Below are 23,045 nucleotides of genomic sequence, written 5' to 3' on the forward strand. Positions count from 1 at the left end.
CACTGACAATGTATGATGAATTTATCCATGTTTATTAATATGCACCACTACCAGCTAGCTCAGGGGTCTTCAAACTTGGCACTTTTAAGATTTGTGGACTTCAACTCCCAGAATTCCTCAGCCATCATGGCTGATTGAGGAATTCTGGGAGTTGAAGTCCACAGGTCTTAAAGTTGCTAAGTTTGTAGACCCCTGAGCTAGCTGGTTGGCCCTTCTTCCTCTCTCCCTCTCTTCTTCTTCCTTCCTGCTTTCTGAGCTCTCATTCTACAGTGTAGTAAGAATGCACACACACACACACCCTGCAGCCCCTTCCCTGTACCCTTAAAGACACAGGAATCAAGCACAAAGCAAGAAAGGCTCAGAAAAGCTGCACAGAATAAAGAAACACTAAACTCCGGGTGTTTTTGTGTTTTTTTCTTTAAGCTGCCTCAGGCTGGTCTCAGTTTAAACAATGTAGCAAAGGCTCAACAATTGTGAAAAGCGATAACCTTAAATTAAGCCTGTTTGCCTACAAAGCCTGTTTGCTAAAAGCCATAGACAGACTCAAGACAAGGGGGCAAAACTAATTACATTTGTTTAAAGGAATTAAACCTATGGAAGCCAACACTTTGGACTCATTGATAGCCTTTCTGAAACAGACTAAAATATTCCAATAACCAAAGCACACAAACCGAACCTCTGAATTACAAAACATTGTTAAAAACTGTATAAAAATCCTTATAATTCATTCAAGCTGACAGCAGAACAGGAACCTACTGGCTTCTGAAATAAACCCACCTCCTTTCCAACATGCTCGTTTCTCGGCTTTTCATTTCATCAGCACTGATTGCATTCTCCTGGCTGGAGAAAATGAACCAGGGGACCTTTTCTTCCAGCAACAGCTGCTGCTTCTTCCGTCTCTTTTTCCTCCCTGCCTGCTGAGCTCTCCTTCCACAGCTTCTTCTCTGTCCCCTTCTCTTCTCGTTTTTTCCCCGTTTCCTGTCAAAACCACCTTTTATATCCTCTCCTCTCCTCTCCCCCCCTTTATTCTTAGTTTACTTCAAGCTCCACGCTGCTTCCAGAAGTGCCAATCAGCTGGTGCCCTGCCGGGGCTCTTGGGGCTTCTGCCGAGCCCCGACAGTCTTGCAACTTCAGCTACCTCGCCCTCAGTCTTGGGCCACTTCAGCTTATTCTCCCCCCCCACTACAGTTCTCTAGGACGGTCGCATACCACCTGCCACGTGCCAAAGTACCACTGGTTGAAAAGCCCTGCAATAGATATAACAAACTTCTATTTTGATGAATTATTTTCAGTTTTAAATCACAGGATAAAAACTTAAGTGTTCATGAAAACTTGAGTCCATTGGTTGAAAACAATCAGTTTCCAATTCTTGAATATGTCTTTTATATATTTGTTATACTGTGTGTTAAATGTTGATGGTCAGAGGATACTATCTGATGGTGTCTCAGGCATGAGGTTGCTAACATCTGGACTAGAGAACACACTTAGGGAATGATGGATAGAAAGCTGAAGTCTCAATTAAAAATTATTATTATAACTTATAGAATTATGAATGCAGTATCGCAGTATTCCCCATCATGTTCACTTCAAACATGCTGGATTTCCACTCCCAGAAGGTTCCAGGTTGGAGGAGGCTTCAGCCACTGAACAGAACAGAACAGAACAGAATAAGAGCTGGAAAGGACCTTGGAGGTCTTCTAGTCCAGGGCTTTTCAACTTTTTCACCCATTGTACCACTTTTAGGATATGGCAACATCCGAGTACCACCAGTCGCCTAGCAAGGTGTCAAAAACTTGACCAAAAAAAAGGAAAAAAGTGATGAAGTACAGGTAGTCCTTGACTTACAACTGTTCGCTTTATGACTGTTTGAAGTTACAATGGCACTGAAAAAAGTGCTCCCCAAGCCACAGCAGAGCAAGACACCTGCCTGCCCACCTGCCAGCACTCTTCCTCTTGTTCGAGGTTTTCATTGTTGTGAGCATTTCTGTTGAGGATTAGCATCGGGAGCGGGGTGGGAGGTGTTTGGTCTTTATTCCTACCCCCCCATCTGCTGGGTTGTTGCACTTCACTTCACATGAACCTGGGATACTGTGACCATCATAAATATGAATCAGTTGCCAAGCATCTGAATGTAAATCACAAGGCCCTGGAGATGCTGCAACATTCCAGCTGATCGGTGCTTCTTCTGGGCTCAGAAGCGCCAGGATCAGTGCCGAGCTCCAGCTGTAGCCTGGCACTGATCCTGACACTTCCGCTCAGCCCTGACAGCCCCGAAGAAGCACTGATCCTGGCGCTTCCACTGAGCCCTGACAGCCCTGCAGCTCTAGCCATCTCTCACTCAGGCTTGTGCGGTGCTGCCACCGGTTCAGCTCATTCCCCTCCCCCACTACCACTTTTCTAGGATGGTTGCGTACCACCTGCCAGGTGCCAATGTGCCACAGGTGGAACCCGTACCACTGGTTGAAAAGCCCTGTCCTAGCCCAACTCCCTGCTCAAGCAGGAGACCCTATCCCATTTCAGACAAATGGTTGTGCAGTCTCTTTAAAAAAATGACTGCCATCATCACAAAAACTTTCTGCACAGCACACAGGACCTGGAAAGGCATGGAAGGGCAGTTGGAGCTTACAAGCACAGCGGGGGTGGCTGGCATGAGAGCAAACGGTGGAACAGATCTGGGGTGGGGGTGGGGGAAGGAAAATAACTTGGAAGTATTCCAGTTAAAGTGGGCAGGCTTGGGAGATGGAAGCCCCTTGTGCTTGAAGGTCTTATCGGAATTCAAGAAAGCAGGATCTGAGCCCGAGCCGCAACTCGAATGGCAGACAGACAACCGGGTCATTCCTCTCTGTCGCCTTCTCCCATTTGGGGGACAGTATTGTTAAAAAGCTTTAAAATTTCCTCAGGAAATTAGGAAAAGTCACAAAAAAAGCATCTCCTGCTGTTAATACTTTGGCAAAGGGGAAAGACAGACAGAGCAGCAGCTCCTTTGTGGTTTGCTTCTTTCTCTCAGCGACGCTCTCTTTTCAGGATCAAGAAACTCAGAAGCACGCGCTTCAGTCGGGCCCGAAAACCAATCTTAGCGGCACCTCTAAATCTCTCTTTTCGGCGTACCTCTACGTAGGCCTGAAACAACCGCAAGGGCTGTTCTGACGGAAGCCGGAAGCTGCGCAACGGAAGCGAGCGTCAGCTGGAGGGGGCGGGGCCATGTGGAAAGGGGGGGAGGGAGGCGATCGCTCCAGCGCGGGGGGCCATTTTAGTGCTTGCGCGGCGGCATCGGTAGCCAAGTGGAGGTCGCGGTGCTTCAAGCCGAGCCCTTTCCGGGGAGGCGGCAGAAACGGTGCCGCCCCCTCCTCGCTTTCCTCCCCTGCGCCGGGGGAGAGGCTGGCCCTGGGCGCCCCTTAGCAGCTAAGTCGCTGGCGCCGCTTTTGCCCGGTCCTCCACAGGAGGGAGTCGCGCCCGCCCTGGAGCCCGCCGCGGAACCGCCGCCGCCGCCGCCGCCTCTTCCCTTCCTCTCGCTTCCTCTCGCTTCTTCCACCGCGCGGCCCGGCCTTGCGGCTGCCCCCTCCTCTCTCAAGTGCGTGTGCACGCGTGTCAGTGTGAATGCGTGACTCTTTCTTCGCTGCGCTCTTTCCTTCCGGGAGGGCCGAAGCCGTCGCTGCCGCCGGAGACTTGGCGCCAAGTTCCCTAGAGAGTTTTCCCGGGAAGAGGCGGAGAGGCGGGTCCGGGCAGCCGGGAACCGAACTAGAGCGAATTCCCCTGGGCTCTTCGCGTGTCGGCAGAGGAGGAGGAGGAGGGTCGGAATGGGCCTCTAGGCTTCCTGGGCGAACAATGGCCTCCGAGAGGGGCGCCGGGAACTCCCCGCGCCTGGGCACTTTTCTCGGGGCTCCTTCAGGCGCGCCTCTCCGTCCTGGCGGACTCGGCGCCGGCTGGTGGTAGCTGTCGGCATCCCGCGAGTTGAGGGGCTTCTCTCCTGCCAGGCACCTGCGCCCGGGGCGCGATTGCCCGCAGCCGGGCTTTCCGTGCGGCTTCTGTCTGCTGGAGGCGGGGGAGCGATACAGGTTGTCCTGAAGCCGCCTCGCTGCGTCTCCCCGGGGAAGCCACGCGGCCCGTCTTTCTCCTTCGCCTGCTCCTTTGGATGTGATGGAACTCATGTTTGCCGAGTGGGAAGACGGGGAGAGGTTTTCCTTCGAAGACTCGGATCGATTTGAGGAAGATTCGCTTTGCTCCTTCATTTCTGAGGCGGAGAGCCTGTGCCAGAACTGGAGAGGATGGCGGAAACAGTCAGCCGGACCCAACTCCCCCACTGTCAAAATGAAAGGTGAAGAAGGCTTGGCGTGGGTTGGGCTGACGGGAGGGCGCAGGGCGCGCGGAGATAGGTTGCACTGGCTAAAGTGCTGACCCCTTAGTAGTTAGTACAGGGGTCTTCAAACTTGGCCCTTTTATGACTTGTGGACTTCAACTCCCAGAATTCCTCAGCCAGCAAAGCTGGCTGAGGAATTCTGGGAGTTGAAGTCCACAAGTCATAAAAGGGCCAAGTTTGAAGACCCCTGAGTTAGTAGGATGGTCAGAAGGGTGGAGGGAAGTTTCTCCAAGTAAAATCGAACCTGAGGAATGTGACTGCACTGCACGGCAAGAAATTGCTGTGTATGAATAGATATCCGCTTACACAGGCAGGTAACTAGAATTAGGTAAAATTGTGAGGTGGTCAGTTGCTCCTAAGCTACCCTTCTCAGCTTTCATCTTTTCCTATGCTGAGCAGGTTGCTGGAGTTTGTAGCATTTTACTTGCCTGGACTAGCATATCTCTGAGGTTTACCTATCACAATTTTCCTTAATGAGACTTCTGGATTCCTTGGTTTGGCTTAGTTTTCTTCAGGGGTTTAACTAATATGTTATTGCCCAGATCAAATTATTACAGACAGGGAACATAAACTTGGTATAATACATCATGACTGAAGTAGTTGAATCATTTATCAGTACCTAAAGGTGAAGACATGTCCTTGTGATGTTGCAACTTAAGAGTGCCACACTATCCAATACACAATCTGTTCATCTTACCATACATTTTATCTGGGTTCAGAATCTGAGCAGGGTTGGGCCTTCAGGAATACTATTGTTATAGATTACATTGGAAAGTTGAAGAAACATTCTGGAAGAAGGAAATAAACTATTTTTGCATTGTTGCCTAGAAAAATACATGGATATGTTTTTGACATCAGTTGGGAATAACCTTGGTTTTATTTTATAGCCAGCTGTTCTTGCTTCTACTGTTGAAATTAAATGAATAATCTGAAGGTGCTCTAAACATAAATGTGATATCAATAGTAAAAGTACTCCTGGGTTGAAAGTAAAGTGCATCTGCACAGTATAAGAATTTGTATTTCCTTTGATCTGTGAACACAACTGAAGAATTTCTTTTGGATATCAGGGTTTGGGAAAACGTTCACATTACTTTTGCATTCAGGTCCATTTATTTTAGACTATTTTAGTAAACATACAATCTCATGCAATGTAGTCATAACCTGCCTTTGCCCCCTGACATGCACATGACACAGATAATAATTTTATGCTTTCAAGTCAGTTTTGACTCCTAGCAACTGCCTGAACAAGTTCCTGCAGTTTTCTTGGCAACATACTCCAAGGTTGTGTGTGTCTTCCTAGGGCTGAGAGAGACGGGCTGGCACAAAATCACCCAGAGCTTCATACCTAAACTAAGATTGGAACTACAGCTGCCCTGTTTTTAGATTGGTGCCTTAAATCATTGCACCAAAGAAGTGGTAGAAATATTAGAAATATTTTTGTAGTGTTACAGGTGTGTGTGTGTGTGTGTGTGTGTGAGAGAGAGAGAGAGAGAGAGAGTACACACGTAGATAACATCTATAAGCATTTTATTAGTGGTAAGTGAAATTGTGACACTAATATTTTTGAATATGTGGTCTATAGGTCATCAATACTGATAGCTGAGTAAGATGAAAGATCAGCTGTATGAGATTTATAGCTGAATGATTTAATCCTTAAATCATGGAAGACTATCCTCTTAAAGCTACTCAGCAACAGATGCTGTTACTCTTAAAAACAATTTAAAGAAGATTGTGAATATGTCCAATCAGATTATTAAACATATAGTTTTGCAGTGGGTTCAATATGAAATGAATTTAAGACTGGAGAATTGAGATTGTTTTTAAATAAACACTCCATTGTAATTTAATAGCTCTTTCCACTTCACACATATTTTTTTCTCAGAGGGAAATAGCTTTATAGTTGCTTAACTGCACGATTTGAACATGTGTTGGAATGAAAAACACAAAAACAAAATATAGGATAAAAGTTTTGAAAAAGCCAGGATAGCATCAGTGTTCTTCAAGAGGTTACAGCTAAATTGCAATCTTTAATAGAGGGGAGAAAATTAAAAAGTAATCATAGGTAATGTTTTCAGCTGACACAGAGCACCCTGGCATTGGAAATCCCTCCCACTTCAATATATGAATGCTTGCCTAATTTTTTTTCTGCTAATTTTTATTTCCTAAGTTATATTTAATGTTTTACTGTTATGTTTGTATTTAAATAACTGGGTTTTTTTTATAAAAATGTAGAAGTATATTAAAATACTTTTTTCAAAAATGTAAAGGATAAGATTTAATTTGTGTTGACTTTAAACGTATTTTTATTAGGTTCTGATTATTCTTTGGAATAAGAGATCTTTTGGTGTGAAAAAAAAACCAACGCACCAAAGGCTGACTTTTCAAATTATTTGTTTCAAAATATTATTCTTACACTATCAATCCTAAAATGCTTATGTTTGTATACATAATATAAACATTTTAGAAAATTTAAGAGAAAAGAAAGGACTCTTTTACTTTAGCCAAAAAGGAAACAAAATAAAGTTTAGGGTATTGTGGGGTGAGCACTAAAGGGAAAGCAACATGACTGAACACATGTGTATCGCCTGTGAAAACAAACAAAATCTGGAGTTCTGGAATTCACCACAGATCCTGCAGAATATTGTGCATTTTTAAACTCTCTTGAGAAGTAAGAGAGTAAAAACAAATTTGGAAATATAGTTAGATTGATTGCATGAAGATTCAATAAAATTATCAATATGATGTTTAGACTGGCATTGATTGCATACTAAAATATAACAGAAAATAAGAATTTATCCAAAGCTGTCAGGTAGAAATCCATATTTTTCCTTTTGAAGTTCTTACAATGAAGTTTTTACAAGTGCTTTTGTTTTTGCTCCTGGGGACTAAAATAGTAATTTTATTTGTTAACGTGATAGCAATTTGTGCTAGGCACAAATTAACCATTTAATGTAAAGGTACTGACTTGAAAGTGGTCTTCTCTGTATCTGTGTAAACAGGGTCCATTGTACTTATGAACAAAAACTTAATTGAAGGCTTAAGAAAGGCATTTGAAAGTAAGTGGTGGCACATGGGAAATTTGGGAATGATTTTTTAAAATAATCTTAGCAAACCTTAAACTGTATTAATCCTTTTTTGTTATGATTTTCTATATCCAGATGTACTACCGGTATATAAAAAAATGAATTAATACATGGCTTTGGCTAAAGAAATCAATTATTTGATTTTTAAATCAAGTTGTTATTGGCTTATATATAGAATAATTAATTTTAGTTTGGACATAAAATAGTAGGAAAAGTTTGTATGCCTGTGTTACTCTATTTTATCTGTCTCAGATTTGTTGTATTATTTTACTCTGGCCACCCTCCAAAAGAAAGCACAATTAAATTGCTCCATTGATCAAATTTGCTGTCAGTGGAACTTTTCCTATATTATTTCTATGATCTTTTTCAATCTAGCATACGAGTCAATGAGTCAAGCTTTGCACCAAATAATAAAGCTCTTTGTATGTTAAGAGGACTGAAGTAGTTGAAAACCTTATTAGGAATGCATATTTATAGTATATTTTGAGTCTAAAATATTTCACTTTAGAATCGCAGCAAAAAATAGCAGTAGTGCAGAGAAATGTTTACCTTCCAAAAATTATTTTCAAAGATTTGTATGGGGAATAGCAAACATAGTTGCCTCCAGGCAAGATGAGTAGTATATAATATTATGTGGAATAAATAGATACATAAATAAAAACACATCATAGAGGGAATTTCTGCTTTAATGACAAGGTGGTGACCATAGCAATGATGGTTTAATTTCTCCAAAGCTACATGGGTTGAATGCCTAATGATTGTAATATCTGACACAATTTATCTGCTTTTTGACAAGATCCTAAGAGTGAAAGTCCCAGAAGTGCCTTTCAAAAGGCAACTGAACTTTCTTTATATATTTTTTTCTTGAAGACTTTTTGCTTCTTGAATGAGAAGTGAAGCATCTTCAAAGAAAAAACAAAAGTCCGCAACTGGACTTCTTTGGGACAACCATGACCTAGAGGGCTGAGAATCTCTATAGACACTAAAGGTGAAAGAGTATTTCTTACTTCCTGGGTGCTATTGCCACATAACTCTTTCAGATCAATCAGTTGCCAGTTAATGAAATCTGTTTTATTGATATACCATGACATATAAAATGTTTTCCTCTTTCCAAGCAAGTATTCCCACTATAATTTCAGAAAGGTTAAAAGCAGAAATATCACTTAGATATTAATTAGATATTAATGTTAGAAATGTCAGAGCAGCTGAAGGTGCTACCATATATTACAAGTATATTTCAAGCATTGTGCTGAACTGTTTTCTGTGAATTCAGCCATAGTGCCCCAGAAATACAAGTAGCCCAGCCTGATTATTCACATGACATGTTAGAAAAACAGAACTGTATTTCAGTACCGAGTGAAAGGGTATTTGAATAATTCAATAAATCTTATTTTGCTTTCAGATAAAAGCATTCATATGGGGGAATTACATCTTTTATTGGTAGAAATTTGCTATGTTGAGTTGATGGTTTTTTTGATGGGTAACATTATCAGATGTAGCAATACGGGGAAGCACCTGCTAAGTAAAGTTTTGATATTAATATTGTCTACCACTGATTTGATACTTTATGGAGATTTTTTTTCTTCGCAGGCTTTAAAACTTTGAAAAAATGCAGTGGTGCATGGTATTGTGCTCATTTTGAAAGCAAATGATAGCTCTGCACAATTCTCTTATCGCACATTGCTAAAAAATTCTTCTTTACCCCACAGAAAAAATACAAGAAGAGTTGCAGGTAATGAAATAGGATAATGATGAGGCTAATATCTCAAAGAAGAAAGAAAGCACTGGTAGCTATTGCTGAGAGGGCAAACAGTTTTAGAGACAAGTGCAAGAATAGTGAATTGCTGTTTGCAAAGACATCACTAAGGCATGTGAAACCTTACAAAGTACCCATTGTGTTGTTTCCTTTCAGGGTAAGCAACATTACGCAGTGTGCAAAAAACAAGTAATAAGCTGAAGATACAAGATAAGGGAAAAAGGGAGTTCAACTAAAATTAGTTTCTGCCACTTGCTATTTCTCCATACTCTCCTATGTAACCATTGGACAATGCTATGGATTCAGTGTAAGGTAGTAATGGCCTACCTCAATCAAAGCATATACCCTATCTAACATTATTTGTAATATCTGCAGTTTAAAAGCTTTGCACATCAATAGGGAGAGAGGCCAAAAATGGAAGTCTGAAATCAAAAAATTGAGAAGGATGGAAAGACTGTAAAGAAATGTCTTCAGAATTGACAAAATGGCACAGGTGTATAAATGCTAAGGTGTAAGATGTAGTACAAATTCTAAATTTAGATGTAGTATGAAATTTGTCATTGGCCTTGCATCCTTCCTTGTCTTATTTTACACATTCCTGACACAATAGTAATTTCCCTTCAACAAATCTGGCATTCAGAACTATGTTAAGGGGTGGTAGTTGTGTTCCAACTTTCCTCACATCTTGGACAGACTGCTCCTTTTTTAACTCTTCATAAATCCTCTGTGTTGTACCTGAGGATTGCTTCAAACATCTCTGCATATTCTGGTTTTTCCCCCCCCAGAATGGCTACTTTCGTTCCATGTAATTATGTAGGGGCTCTAAGTGGCAAGATTTATCCTCTGCTTTAAATAGGATACCTTGGTTTTCTTTTTCATTTCTTTGCTTGGAGCCTGAATGTTCTATTGCAGCAAGCTCCTATTTCTCTTTCCACTGAAAATGTAGTTTAGCAGGATTGTTTCTGTTTGGCTTTTGGCAAATAGCATTTTCATGTGTGGTTCCTTGATAAGTGAGGCATGCATAGCAGAGATTGTGGCTCTAGTATATCTCCAAACCACTGCTGTGTGTCTTGATTAGTTCATAGTTATCCATGTTGTCCAAATCATTTCATAGGCCACTGATAACAGGAAAGCAATTAAATGTGATTTGAAAAACCGCATATACTGACTCCTTTTAGACATGCCATTTATGGCCTTTGAAGCAGCACAGCTTCACCTGTTTCAAACTTCTTTCCCTTAGAAGTTCATTGAATTTACATACCCTGGCCCTGCCTTCTCCCGTGGTGTACCTACTTGAGAGGTACTACCACATGTCATTCTCATAATCTGAGTCTGAGAATGGTAGGATTCCTATGTATGTTGCCTTTCCAGGGAATAAAATGCAAAATTGGAAGGGGAAATGAAATCATTTCTATAATGCATGCTGCTAAGGTTGTAGCATAAAGATGTATGTCTATAGATTTTAGCCTTCCTTAAGAAGATAAATTGGTTTTGCCAAAAATAAAACCAAACATAACAAAAACCAAAAATAACTAAAAGATACAATTTGTGCAAAAGTGGATCAGTTTTCTCAGTAAACTGTAAAATTATGCTGATATGCTATAATTACTGATTTCAGAGAAATGGCTTTCAAGTATTACATCAGCTCCCAAGAAATTAATGAAGACAAAAGTCAATTGGAAACTCAGGCTAAAATTATACAGAATGTTCTACATGTACAGAGAAGTAAAAATTAGATAGGGTAAGACTTCTAGAATATCCAAAGACTAACTACATTAAAATTCAGCACCGCATCTGATTAATTTAGTTGTATGTACTAAATAATAATAATACTTAGATTTTTGAAAGCACAAAATATTTTTCTCTTAAGGAAAGCCTTGCATCTGATCTCTGACTAGATTGAGTTTAACTTTATTTTAATGTTACAGCAACAGAATATTATCTGGATCTTTTGAAAGAAGATAAGCATTAAATACTTCTATAAAATGTCTACCTCGGTATTTCAAGACTGATTAGTGAATGCTAACTGAAAAAGAAAAAAATAATACTACATTTGGTAATTTGTTTAAATAGTTACACAGTTGGGGAGTAATCTTGACAGTATGATTAATGTAAAAGCATATTCTATTTTCCATTTTTTCCTTAGTATGTTTTGTGTTGCTTGCTGATTTATGTTTGATTTGGTAGGAGTTGAGTAAACAGACTAAAACGCTTTGTGTTTCTGTGTTAGACAGTTTGTTGTTTTTATGCCCCATATATAATGTGGGGTGATTAGAGTGATTTTATAGAGTGATTTTATAACATGCTATTATAGTATTGGTTTATAAAAGGTAAAGGTAAATGTTCCCCCGCACATGCGTGCTAGTCGTTTCTAACTCTAGGGGCCAGTGCTCATCTCCGTTTCAAAGCCGAAGAGCCAGCACTTGTCCGAGGACATCTCCATGGTCATGTGGCCGGCATGACTAGACGCCAAAGGCGCACAGAACGCTGTTACCTTCCCACCGTAGTGGTCCCTATTTTTCTACTTGCATTTTTACATGCTTTCGAACTGCTAGGTTGGCAGAAGCTGGGACGAGTAACAGGCGCTCACTCTTACACGCGGCACTCAGGATTGGTTTATAGCAAGTGGTTTATTGAAGACAAAGGGATTGTTTTTTTTCTTGACATCTTAATCTTTATGAATAGGACTATTTCTTATAGTTTCTTGAAAAATATTAAAAAGCTATTTTGCACATAGAAAAGCCAGGAAGTTTTCTTTCTTTTGCCTTAGTTCTTAATGATAAAATTCTGCAGAATTCAGATAACTTGCCAATACTCTTTCATTCCTTTAGATGGGTCGGTGATCCCATTGGTGGAACTGTCAGCAAAGCAGGTGGCGTTTCACATTCCATTTGAAGTAGTGGAAAAAGTCTACCCACCTGTGCCTGAGCAACTGCAGCTTCGTATTGCCTTTTGGAGCTTTCCAGAGAATGAAGAAGATATCAGGTAGTATCCCTTATTATTATTTTCACTAAAATGGTATTTGCTTTGACTTCCTGCAAACAAGGAGTAAGTTAAGCTTTTCAGTTTTTTCAGACTCAAGTTGTGCATCAAAAGCTTTCTATCTCAGAGATGTAAAGTTTCCTCTACTTCAGGTTATAAAGTTCAAATTTCAGATTTTTCATTGTGCTCAATTCATTTAATTAACCAATTTATTATGCACACTAAATTGGTTAATTATTTAAATTAATTAAGCATAATGAAAAATCTGAAATTTGAACTTTATAAGCTGAAATAGAGGAAATTTTACACCTCTGAGAAAAAAAGTTTTTGATACACAACTTTTGTGGTGAACAGTTATGTGTAAGCTGCCCAGAGTCATTTGAAATAAGATGGTCGGCAAATAAATTTAATAAATAAGCAGGGTATATCTACCTTTTTAAAGGACAGACTATCTAATCGGGATTTAGACTTCTATGACTATTTTAATCTTTGTATGGATGCACAGGGGCTATTTGGGTAACCAGGAAACTGCTAAATCCAGTGATTTATTTTTTGAGAAATTACAACTCTATAGCCTGTCCAGTTCAGATCTGGTTGATTTGCAATGGAATAGAATAATGATTCATGTAGACAAATAGTTAAATCAGCCCAGCCTTCCAGATCCTCCTGGGTCTTCCTTACACTGGCAGCCTGGCATTTCAAAGGTGCTGGGGGAGATCTAATCTCATTTCTCTCTGTTATTGTCTGTGTTGGTCCCCCATTCAGGGTACATCTTATTACTATTAGGCTTTCTATACTCTGCAAACTCCAGGAATTGTGAGTTTAAGCCAAATGGATTGGGTCTCTTATTGCTAATGTCTTCTAAGTTTGTTTCTTCAGCTGCCAAAGCCTTTCTTTATTCCCCCCTCCTAGTGGAGGAGTTTTCAGAAATATTGTATAATATATACATGCACACACTTACATAATTCCTGGTTGCTGATTCTTTTCTCCCATAGAACCTTTGGGTCCCTTTTTCCCAGTCTTATTCTTCTATCTCTTAACTTTTTTTCCCCAACTCTTGAAGTTGTCTTCTGTCTTTTGATATTCTCAAATCAACTCCACAGTGTTCTCTGCTCTTGAGATCAGCAAGCAAATTTCCATTTGAAACAGGTGCCTTTTTAATGAGAACAGCTCCCTTTTCTCTTCTTATGCTATTAGGTGAAAGGAAGCAGGAAGGTTTTTTAAACTCCACAGCTATTTTATAATAGGCACATGGAACTTTTTTGGAGAGAAGGTCAGGATATAAATGTCTTAAACTGCATAGTAAGATGTACGCTTTTCATGCCTAGTTAATAATCTATAATATATTCATTCTCTTGTAAAATGAGAACATGTGTGTTTTGAATGGATTTTTAATGTATAACTTTGACCTAAAACTCATAGCTTTCAACCTACCATTGCCTGTGTTTAAATTTAAAAAAAATAGACCCTGTATAACAGTCTTGAGTTGTATATGCTTTTCTATTTTGTCTGTAAAAAATGCTTTTATGGGTTTAATAGCTGTACAGAAGAGGCAATTTGACACTGCAAATTGTGACTTGCAATTAAGAATCTGTATATGATGAAATTGCCTCTATGTTTAATGTAGCCTTTTTTCACTGTGATATAATCTACTCTTTGAAATCTACCCATAATTTCTGCATTGTCTGTGGAATGGAATGCACTTGTCAGTCTCCATTGAAGATCATTCTAATAATACAATGATTTATTTCTTTTAGGTTATATTCATGCTTGGCAAATGGCAGTGCAGATGAGTTCCAACGTGGCGAGCAACTCTTCAGAATGAGGGCTGTTAAAGACCCATTACAGATAGGTATGATGTTTGTATCTTACAAACTGGAATTGGGACCTCAGAGATCAATGAGTCTAATTCACTTGCTTAGTGCAGGATCTGCTCTCCTTTACTTTACTTACACGGCTGTTGAAAATCTCATGTCAGATGCAAAAAATGTCTGAGGCAGATTTTGATGAGTATTAAACATATTCTATATATTTGAGTATGCTTTCTCAGCAAACAAAGTTGCACTATATCCTGACATCCTTAGAACTAGCTGGGGAGACATTTGTGAATTCTTCCTCTTAGATGTCTCAAAATGACAGAAAGGAATGGATTATTTGGATCCTCTTTGAGGTGGGCAAGTCTTAATCTATAATTGACTTTAAAATATTTTTTTGCGGACACTTAAATCAGTTAAAATATTTTTGCAATTATTTCAAATAGGGCTACTCCTAGGTCATTTTTTAACTTTATATTTCATCTCCACGTTCATGTTTATAACTTGGTTATGTATCTTGAAACAGAGGCGGTCTTTATTTTTTCATTGTTGCTAAAGTCCATATTTAGAGCATTATCACTTTGTAGCCCCCAAAGCTTCGTATCAGGCTTTTGAAACCATTCCAAAAGTTTCCAATGAATTGTATTTTTAATAGCTGAAAAAAGGGAAACATGTTAGATACATGAAATAAATCATATTAACTATACTGAATTACTTCTGTGTAATTGTAGTAGGATATAGTTTAAGTATATCAGATTTAATTTTTGTCTTAGGCCTGGCAATGTTTTGGATTAAATTCTCCCATCATAGACTATACTTGCTCTGTTTAGAGCCCAGTAGTTTGAGGTATACAAGCAAGCCTCCCAAAACGGTTGCTGATCTCCATAGGCTGATAATTGCTTTAATTATTATGGCAGTGTACTGTTATATTTACTTCCTGTTTGTTAATCTATGTACTTTTAAGTTGGGGAGCCTGAGAAATTAGGACCCTTTACTACTGCATGAATGTAAAGCATTTTCAACTTTTAAGAGATATGTTTGGAAAACTTTAGTTACAGATGAAACATGTCTACTACAGTACTTGAGAACATTAAATGTGTTTGTCTTAGAAAAGGAACAGTGTGTTCTACCACAAAATAAGGAGATAAAGTTTCATCCATGGATTTATTAGATAGCTTTGAATTAAGTATTCATTTTTCTTATCCTTAAAAATTGAATATTGCTATTGAGATAATATTGTGGCCTACATTTTGGCTTAGTACCACATGAATAGCACTAATAACTCTGAAAAAATATCCTCTGGCTCATAGGCCACACGAATTCTGCCTTGTTACATTCAGATAATGATAGTGGGTTAAAACAATTTAATGATATTTTTAACAAGATATTTTTAACAAGATGTCTCTGGTTTATATGTACTGGAAAACTTGCATTAATTGAACGTGAAATTAAACTGCAAAAGTCTTTTTGGGGGGCCATGAATATTAGCCCAAGATTGCATTATATTATGTGCAAACATGGGTAACAAATGTGCGTAGTGCTTAAAACATCTGATATAGTAGTTGTCAATAGAAAGGATTTTAGTTTAAATTTAGATGAGCATCTTCTATCCAAATGCAAATTTTTACTATGAAACTAACCTTTGAAAATAGCCGAAGTATATTATTTGAATTTTTTGTTGAACCTAGGAAGATTGAGTATTGCAGAGAATGGCTGTTTGACTGAATAGTATTTCAATTATACATCTGAGCTACATTTTGCTCTGCTTCAGTGACTGTCAGACCATAACTTTTGTCCTGCTCTCCAACAGGTTTCCACCTGAGTGCCACAGTGGTACCTCCACAGATAGTGCCACCCAAAGGAGCCTACAACGTGGCAGTAATGTTTGACAGATGCAGGATCACCTCATGCAGCTGTACTTGTGGAGCTGGGGCCAAATGGTGTGCCCATGTGGTAGCCCTTTGTCTCTTTCGGATACACAATGTAGGCTTTGAAATATGGCTGTTGTTTTATTGCACAGTAAAACATAAAAGTCAAGTATTCAGTAATGAAAAGTTCTGTTGATTTTAGTTTCATTAGTTGACTCAGACTTGAAAAAAGGTGTTTGTTTAATACTGCTTAGCACAGAATGTTGAGACACAGTTACTTTGGAACAGTCAATGCTGCATGTTAGGTGATCTGCCTCAAAAAATCAGTAATGGATGCATACTCTTTGATATGTTTTGGTGAAGAAAAAATACCTGTATTAATTCCATATTTTTAAGAAACCTGGAAATGAGACTGGGCTGCCCACCAAAATGAGTTACTTTATAAAATATACATATGCTAGTCCAGTAACAGAATTTACAGCCCTGTCCTCAATTTCCATCATAAGCTGATTATTATAAATGGGTTCTTGAGAAATTTGAGAAACTGTCTATTAAAATTAAAGCAATATTCTACCATTATGCCCCAGTTTTTATCTTTAATAAGTAGTTTTTCTTGGTATGTAGCAATTTTACATTCATGTTCTACAGAATTTGGCTTAACATATAATTTGTATTTTCTTCTCTAAGTTTTACTGACTCGTAACTTTGAGGTGACCCATTTGCTGTCCTATGGGAAGATTTTTATAATGAATGAAATAGGAATACAGTTAGATTTAAGAATAACTAGCAGAACTCTGACTTAAAAATATTACTGAAATTTGTGTCTATAGAGCATTATAGAGGTTTTCTGTAGGGATCAACATGTTTCACATGAATTTACAGTGATCTTTAAATCAATTGTTTAGGACAAATCACAAGTAATATTTTGGTATTAGTGACAGCCTCATCCCCTAAATATGTATAGCTGAGCTAACATTTTCAATGAAAATTTTGTTGTACTTACAATTAGATTTCTGACAGTTCTCAAACTGAAGAGTCACCCTCATCATTTGTTGCCAAATTATTTTTACACGTTATGAAAAACAGACTATAAGCTAAATTGTAGTTGCTCTCATTTTCATAGAATAGAATAGAGCTGGATCTTGAAGGTCTTCTAGTCCAGCCCCCTGCTCAAGCAGGAGAACCTATATCATTTCAGACAAGTGACTGTCCAATCTCTTCTTAAAAATCTCCAGTGATGGAGCGTCCACAATTTCTGAAGGCAAGCTGTTCCACTGGTTAATTGTCCTCACTGTTAGGAAGTTTCTCTTTAATTCCAGGTTGCTTTTCTCTTTGGTCAGTTTCCAACCATTGTTTCTTGCCTTGCTCTTTGGTGCTTTGGAGAATAGTTTGACCCCCCTCTTCTTTGTGGCAGCACCTCAAATACTGGAATACTGCTATCATGTCACCCCTATTTCTTCTTTTCTTTAGACTAGCCAAACCCAAGTCCTGCAGCCGTTCTTCATATGTTTTAGTCTCCAGGCCTTGGATCTTGTCTGAACTTTTGTTCTTGTCTGAACTTTTTCCAAAGTGTCAACATCTTTTTAATAGTATGGTGACTAGAATTGGTTGCAGTATTCCAGTTGTGGTCTTAGTAGGGTATTATAAAGCGGTACTAATACTTTGCGTGATCTTGATTCTATGCCTCTGATATACAACCCAGGATTGTATTAGCTTTTTTAGCTGCTGCTGCACACTGCTGACTCATAGTTGTCCACTAGGACTCCAAGGTCCCTCTCACAGTTACTGTTTTTGAGCCAGGTCTCGCTTAATATTTGATTTTTTCTGCCTAAATGTAAAACTTCGCTTTTCTCCACATTAAAATTCATTTTGTTGTATAGGGCTCATTTTTCAAGTTTGCCAAGATCTTTTTGGATCCTGAGCTTGTCTTCTGGGTTGTTGCCTATTTCTGCCAGTTTAGTGCCATCTACAGATTTGATGAGTCCCCTTTCTATTCCCTCATCTAAGTCATTTATGAAGATATTAAAGAGTACTGGGCCTAAGACGGAGCATTGTGGTACCCCACTACTTACTTCTCTTTATGTGGATGTAGTGCCATTGAGGTGAGGGAGGAACCCTTGCAGGGTCGAGCCGAGGAATTTGGTCAATATCTGCTGGATAAAATCGCTCGGATTCGAACTGGTCTGGACTCCAACTGGGCTGAGATGGAAGAACAAGACATGGACAGTCTTGTCGACGTCATCTGGGAAGAATTTGATCCTGTAACTCCTAAGGAAGTGGACAGGATTATGAGAAGGTTGAGCTCCTCCACATGCTTACTGGACCCGTGCCCTTCCTGGCTGGCCTATGCAGCTCGAGAGGCGACACGAGGCTGGTTCCTAGCGGTCATCTCTGCTTCTCTGAGTGAGGGTCACTTCCCCACCGCCTTGAAGGAGGCGGTGGTGAGACCTCTCCTCAAGAAGCCCACCTTGGACCCATCCTCTTTGAATAACTTTCGTCCAGTCTCCAATCTTCGCTTCCTTGCGAAGGTTGTTGAGAGCGTGGTGGCGCACCAACTTCCACAGATCCTGGATGAAGCGGTTTATCTAGACCCGTACCAATCGGGTTTCAGGCCGGGCTACAGCACGGAGACGGCATTGGTCGCTCTGATGAATGATCTCTGGAGAGCCCGGGACAGGGGCCATTCCTCTGTCCTAGTCTTATTAGACCTCTCGGCGGCTTTCGATACCATCGACCATGGTATCTTGCTGCGACGCCTCAGGGGACTGGGAGTGGGAGGCACGGTTCTGCGTTGGTTCTCCTCCTTTCTCCAGGGTCGCTCGCAGTCGGTGCTGACAGGGGGACAGAGGTCGACCCCGAGGCCTCTCGCTTGCGGAGTCCCTCAGGGGTCGGTCCTCTCGCCTCTCCTGTTCAACATCTACATGAAACCGCTGGGTGAGATCATTCGCAGTTTTGGAGTAGGGTACCATCAGTATGCTGATGACACCCAGCTTTTTATCTCAACTCCTAACAATATCAGTGATGCCCTAGACGTGATGTCCCGCTGCCTGAAAGCGGTCCGGGAATGGATGGGGAGAAACAGGCTTCAACTGAACCCGGACAAGACTGAATGGCTGTACGTACCGGCAAGCCAGGAGATTCAGAACGTCCCACTGCTTAACATTGGGGACAAGTTACTTCCCCCTGCTGATAGGGCCCGCAACCTGGGTGTCCTCCTAGACTCGCAGCTCTCCCTGGAAGACCACATTGGAGCTGTGACCAAGGGGGCCTTCTCCCGGGTTCGACTAGTTCGCCAACTACGGCCTTATCTGGACCTGGATTCCTTACGTACAGTCACCCATGCCCTTGTGACATCTCGCCTGGACTATTGTAACGCTCTCTACATGGGGCTGCCCTTGAGATCCACTCGGAAGCTTCAACTGGTGCAAAGTGCGGCGGCACGGACACTCTTGGGAGCCTCCCGATACTCCCATATCGCACCTCTCCTCCGTGCGCTGCACTGGCTTCCGGTTGCCTTCCGTGTGAAGTTCAAGGTGCTAACAATGACATTCAAAGCCCTACATGGCATGGGTCCGGACTACCTACGGGAGCACCTTCTGCCGATGTCAGCACCCCACCGTCCTGTGCGCTCCCACAGAGAGGGCCTCCTCAGGGTGCCACCGCTCAAGGAATGTCGGCTGGTGGCCCCCAGGGGGAGGGCATTCTCAGTGGGTGCGCCAGCCCTCTGGAACACCTTACCTACCGAAATCCGGATGGCCCCTGACCTCCGTACCTTCCGTCGCGACTTAAAAACTTTTTTGTTCCAGCAGGCTGGCCTGGCATGATAGCGTTAATTGGGGTCCCAGTTTGTGTTCATTAGTGTTTCTTATTATTTTATTGTTCGGTCTGTATACTTCGTCCTTCCTCTGTACACCGCCCCGAGTCCCTCGGGAGAAGGGCGGTTTATAAAAACTAATAAATAAATAAATAAATAAATAAATTACTTGCTGAGTACGGTTTGTCAACCAGTTACAGATCCATCTGGTGGTGATGTTGTCTATCCCACCTTTTTCTAGCTTACTAAGCAGCAGGTTGTGGTCTACAGTGGGGCTCTCTTCTAAAATGGTCTGTAACTTTCAGTTGTGAAGTGCTTGAAAGAATATTATATTGCCCCTTTCACAGGCTTCTAGTCTGTTTCTGGCTTAATTCCAAAAGGATAGGCAACCAGTTTCCTCCAAAAGTTTTCAGCTACAATTTTCATATGGTTCAGTCAGCAGATGTTAGGGGAAATAGAAAAAGCATTTGAAAGAGACTAACATACATGAAGGAATATTTCCTTCTGTTTGATTCTTTGCCTCTGTTTCTGAAGGCTTCCTTCAGGAGAGACTTACGAATTGAAGAGAGACAGGCAGCTTCTTACTATTTGTAAAACACTATTATCACAAAAGTTGACAACAGGATTTTTGGGTGCCTGGTGGCCCTTGCATTATCTCAGTTATGTTTAGCTCTCTTATATCTAGTCAACTTGGATGACTTTGTGATATTTTACTCCTTTTGTTTTAAAGTAATTTCTCATTCTGTATTCTTAATTCATTTGTCTGCTGATCAGAACACTTCTTGTTGGATAATCTAAATAGATAAAAATACAGCAATATAAATGAAATAGAAAACATTTTTGTGGCTTTGAATAATGGGATAGGCAGGCATTTTTATTTACCTAGTAATAAACTTTGTAAATACACCGCTAGGTATGATGAGTCTATATCTGCATGGAAGCAGTGAGGAAACATTGACTGCATTCATTTGAATTTTTTTTGTGTGTAATCTGCTTTAAAAAACAGTTCTTGTGTAAACTCTGTTTCGATTTCTGAAAATACAAATGAAAACTCTTTTACTTTTTTTGTAGAACAGTTTTTTATCCACTGGGAAGAAGAATTGGCCAAGATTCATTTATAGAGTTTAAATTTACAGTTTTGCAGAATTTTTCTTTGATGCTTTAAGAAGCTTAGAGAATGACATGAGGGATTTGGACATAAGTTGTTGAAAGGACAGATATTATTTCAATTAGCCATAGTTTTCAAATGAATAACGACCAGATCAAGAGTTTCCAAAACATTATATGGTTGCTGTATAATAAAAGCTACCTTACTTATATTTTCCCCCCTAGATATATTATATTGGAAGCACATACAACAAACAAAAGGTTTTAAATGCTCTTGATTAAAAACTATCATTATAAGAAGTCTGGGATCCTCTGAATGTCAAGAATGTTGATTAGAAGATAGATTTTTATTGCAAACTGGGTGGCCAATGCTAAATTTTGTGGAAAAACTACATGAAGGGAACTGCTTTCAGCCTATTATATGCTAATGCAGAACCAAATTTTTGTTTAGGGTGAATGTATCATAAAGAATTTCTTTATCTAATAACAGAATGACTTATCTGTGTGGAGTGAAATAACCAAAAGGAACTATTTTGATGCTAGCCTCCTGGAAGTCATGTTATAACACATTGATTTGGTGGCTTATGAATTTTAAGACTATTTTTGTTAACATGTTAATCCGCAATCAATAATACATTGCTGCCCGTAGGGTACTTCTGCTCCATACATCCAGCTAGTCTTTCCTTAATAACAGGTCACTTAACGACTGTTGGAAGTTACAGCAGCCTTGGAAAGTGTGTTTTACAGACTGTAAAGCATTATTAACTGTTGTAAAATATCACACTACCTCTTCCAGTCATGTGACTGCATTTTGGGGATTTGGCAACCAGTTTGCATTTACCACCAATTGCAGTGTCCTGCAGTCACAAGACTGTGATTTGTGTGGGGTTTTTTTGCCATTTTCCAGCAGAAAATGTCAAAAAATGCTCATTGGATATGCTGGATTTGCCTAATGACCATGTCTTTTGCTGTAGTGACTCTAAATAAATACAGTTGTAAAAATGAGTCAAGTCACATGGTGACCTACTTAATGACCACCTGATTTGTGATCAGAATTCTAGACCCAATTGTCATAAATCGAGAATTACTTATGCTGTTTCCAAGTAAATATTGATTGAGCATAAATGTACTCAAAGTCAATCATACCAATATATCTTATTTTGGCTATAGTCTACCATCTTGCTGTGATTCATAGATAATCATCCTTACCAAAGCCTGATTTTAATAAACAACACTATATATATATTCCAAAAATGGCTTCTTATGCAGCTTTATCTGCCCTTGGGAGAATTATTTAACAATAAACATGACATTCTGTTAACGAAATAATCTTATTTTTCCTTCTATCTCTAGGCATCTGCAGTTTGCTTGCGAGCTCCTGTCTCTGAGTCCCTGTCTCGACTACAAAGAGACCAGTTGCAGAAATTTGCACAGTACCTCATCAGTGAACTCCCTCAACAGGTAGATAGCAACAAAAGTGGAGAGTAAATCCAGATTATACTCTATTGATGTGTTTGTATTTAATTCTCTTGAAAAAGTTGTTCCTTGTGTGCTGAAATGCAGATGAAAAGATTGTGTTCTCTCATACTTTTTGAATACTATTTGTATGCTTTAGATTTAGGAATGTTAGTGATCTGAGTAAATTACCACTTGCACATGGTTTAATAATTTTGATGAGCAACATGTAAGGATTTTTGAGTTTAATTTTTCAAGTTTAACATTTATACTTTATAAAATTGCACAAAATATTTCAATTTGACATACATTGCACACTTTTACTAATCTTCTAATGCCAAACCAGATTGTGAACAAAAACCCAATAAAATTTTGGGATGAATACTAGAATAAAAGGCAATTCAGAATAAAATCATGTAACATAACCAATGATCAGAAAATGTAGCAGAATATTCCACAATGAATTAAACAGACTAATGAAAGATAGGAACATCTTTAACTGTTGGATTAGAAGCCAGTTTTTATTCCCTCCAGTCATATAAGAGTGATTATTAAAAGCTGCTAAGACTGTTACTGTCTTTCAATATGATGCTTCTAATCTATAGTCAGCTATTTCTTGTCTGACAGTCTTTGGCTTCTGCTTCATGAATAGTTACGAAGAAAGGAATACATTGTTTGATTACATAAAAGTAATTGCCTATAGTTTACCTACTTAGAAAAAAATGTTTCAACAGAAAGCAGGCAGTATAAGCTCAAACCAATCCTTCAGTTGCATAGCTGCAAATAACTTCACTGTTTTTGTACTATCA

At 39.7% G+C, this 23,045-nt stretch overlaps 1 protein-coding gene across 7 annotated transcripts in view; it reads left to right on the forward strand.

Annotated features, from left to right (window-relative positions):
- The first annotated feature begins 3,267 nt into the window (after positions 1 to 3,267).
- The window catches only part of ZSWIM8 (zinc finger SWIM-type containing 8), a 75,164-nt gene continuing 55,386 nt past the window's right edge, over positions 3,268 to 23,045 (forward strand). For all 7 annotated transcript variants that reach the window (XR_014492700.1, XM_083364153.1, XM_083364154.1 and 4 more), the window contains exons 1-5: positions 3,268 to 4,315; positions 12,028 to 12,181; positions 13,936 to 14,030; positions 15,803 to 15,975; positions 22,135 to 22,242. Coding sequence is in view for 6 of the 7 variants with exons in the window: in XM_083364153.1 (XP_083220279.1) it covers positions 4,138 to 4,315; positions 12,028 to 12,181; positions 13,936 to 14,030; positions 15,803 to 15,975; positions 22,135 to 22,242 (708 nt within the window). In the remaining variant the exon portion in view is untranslated. The remainder of the gene's footprint in view (positions 4,316 to 12,027; positions 12,182 to 13,935; positions 14,031 to 15,802; positions 15,976 to 22,134; positions 22,243 to 23,045) is intronic.

The sequence above is a fragment of the Vipera ursinii genome (assembly GCF_947247035.1).
Source record: "Vipera ursinii genome assembly, chromosome: 5".
Classification (NCBI taxonomy): Eukaryota; Metazoa; Chordata; class Lepidosauria; order Squamata; family Viperidae; genus Vipera; species Vipera ursinii.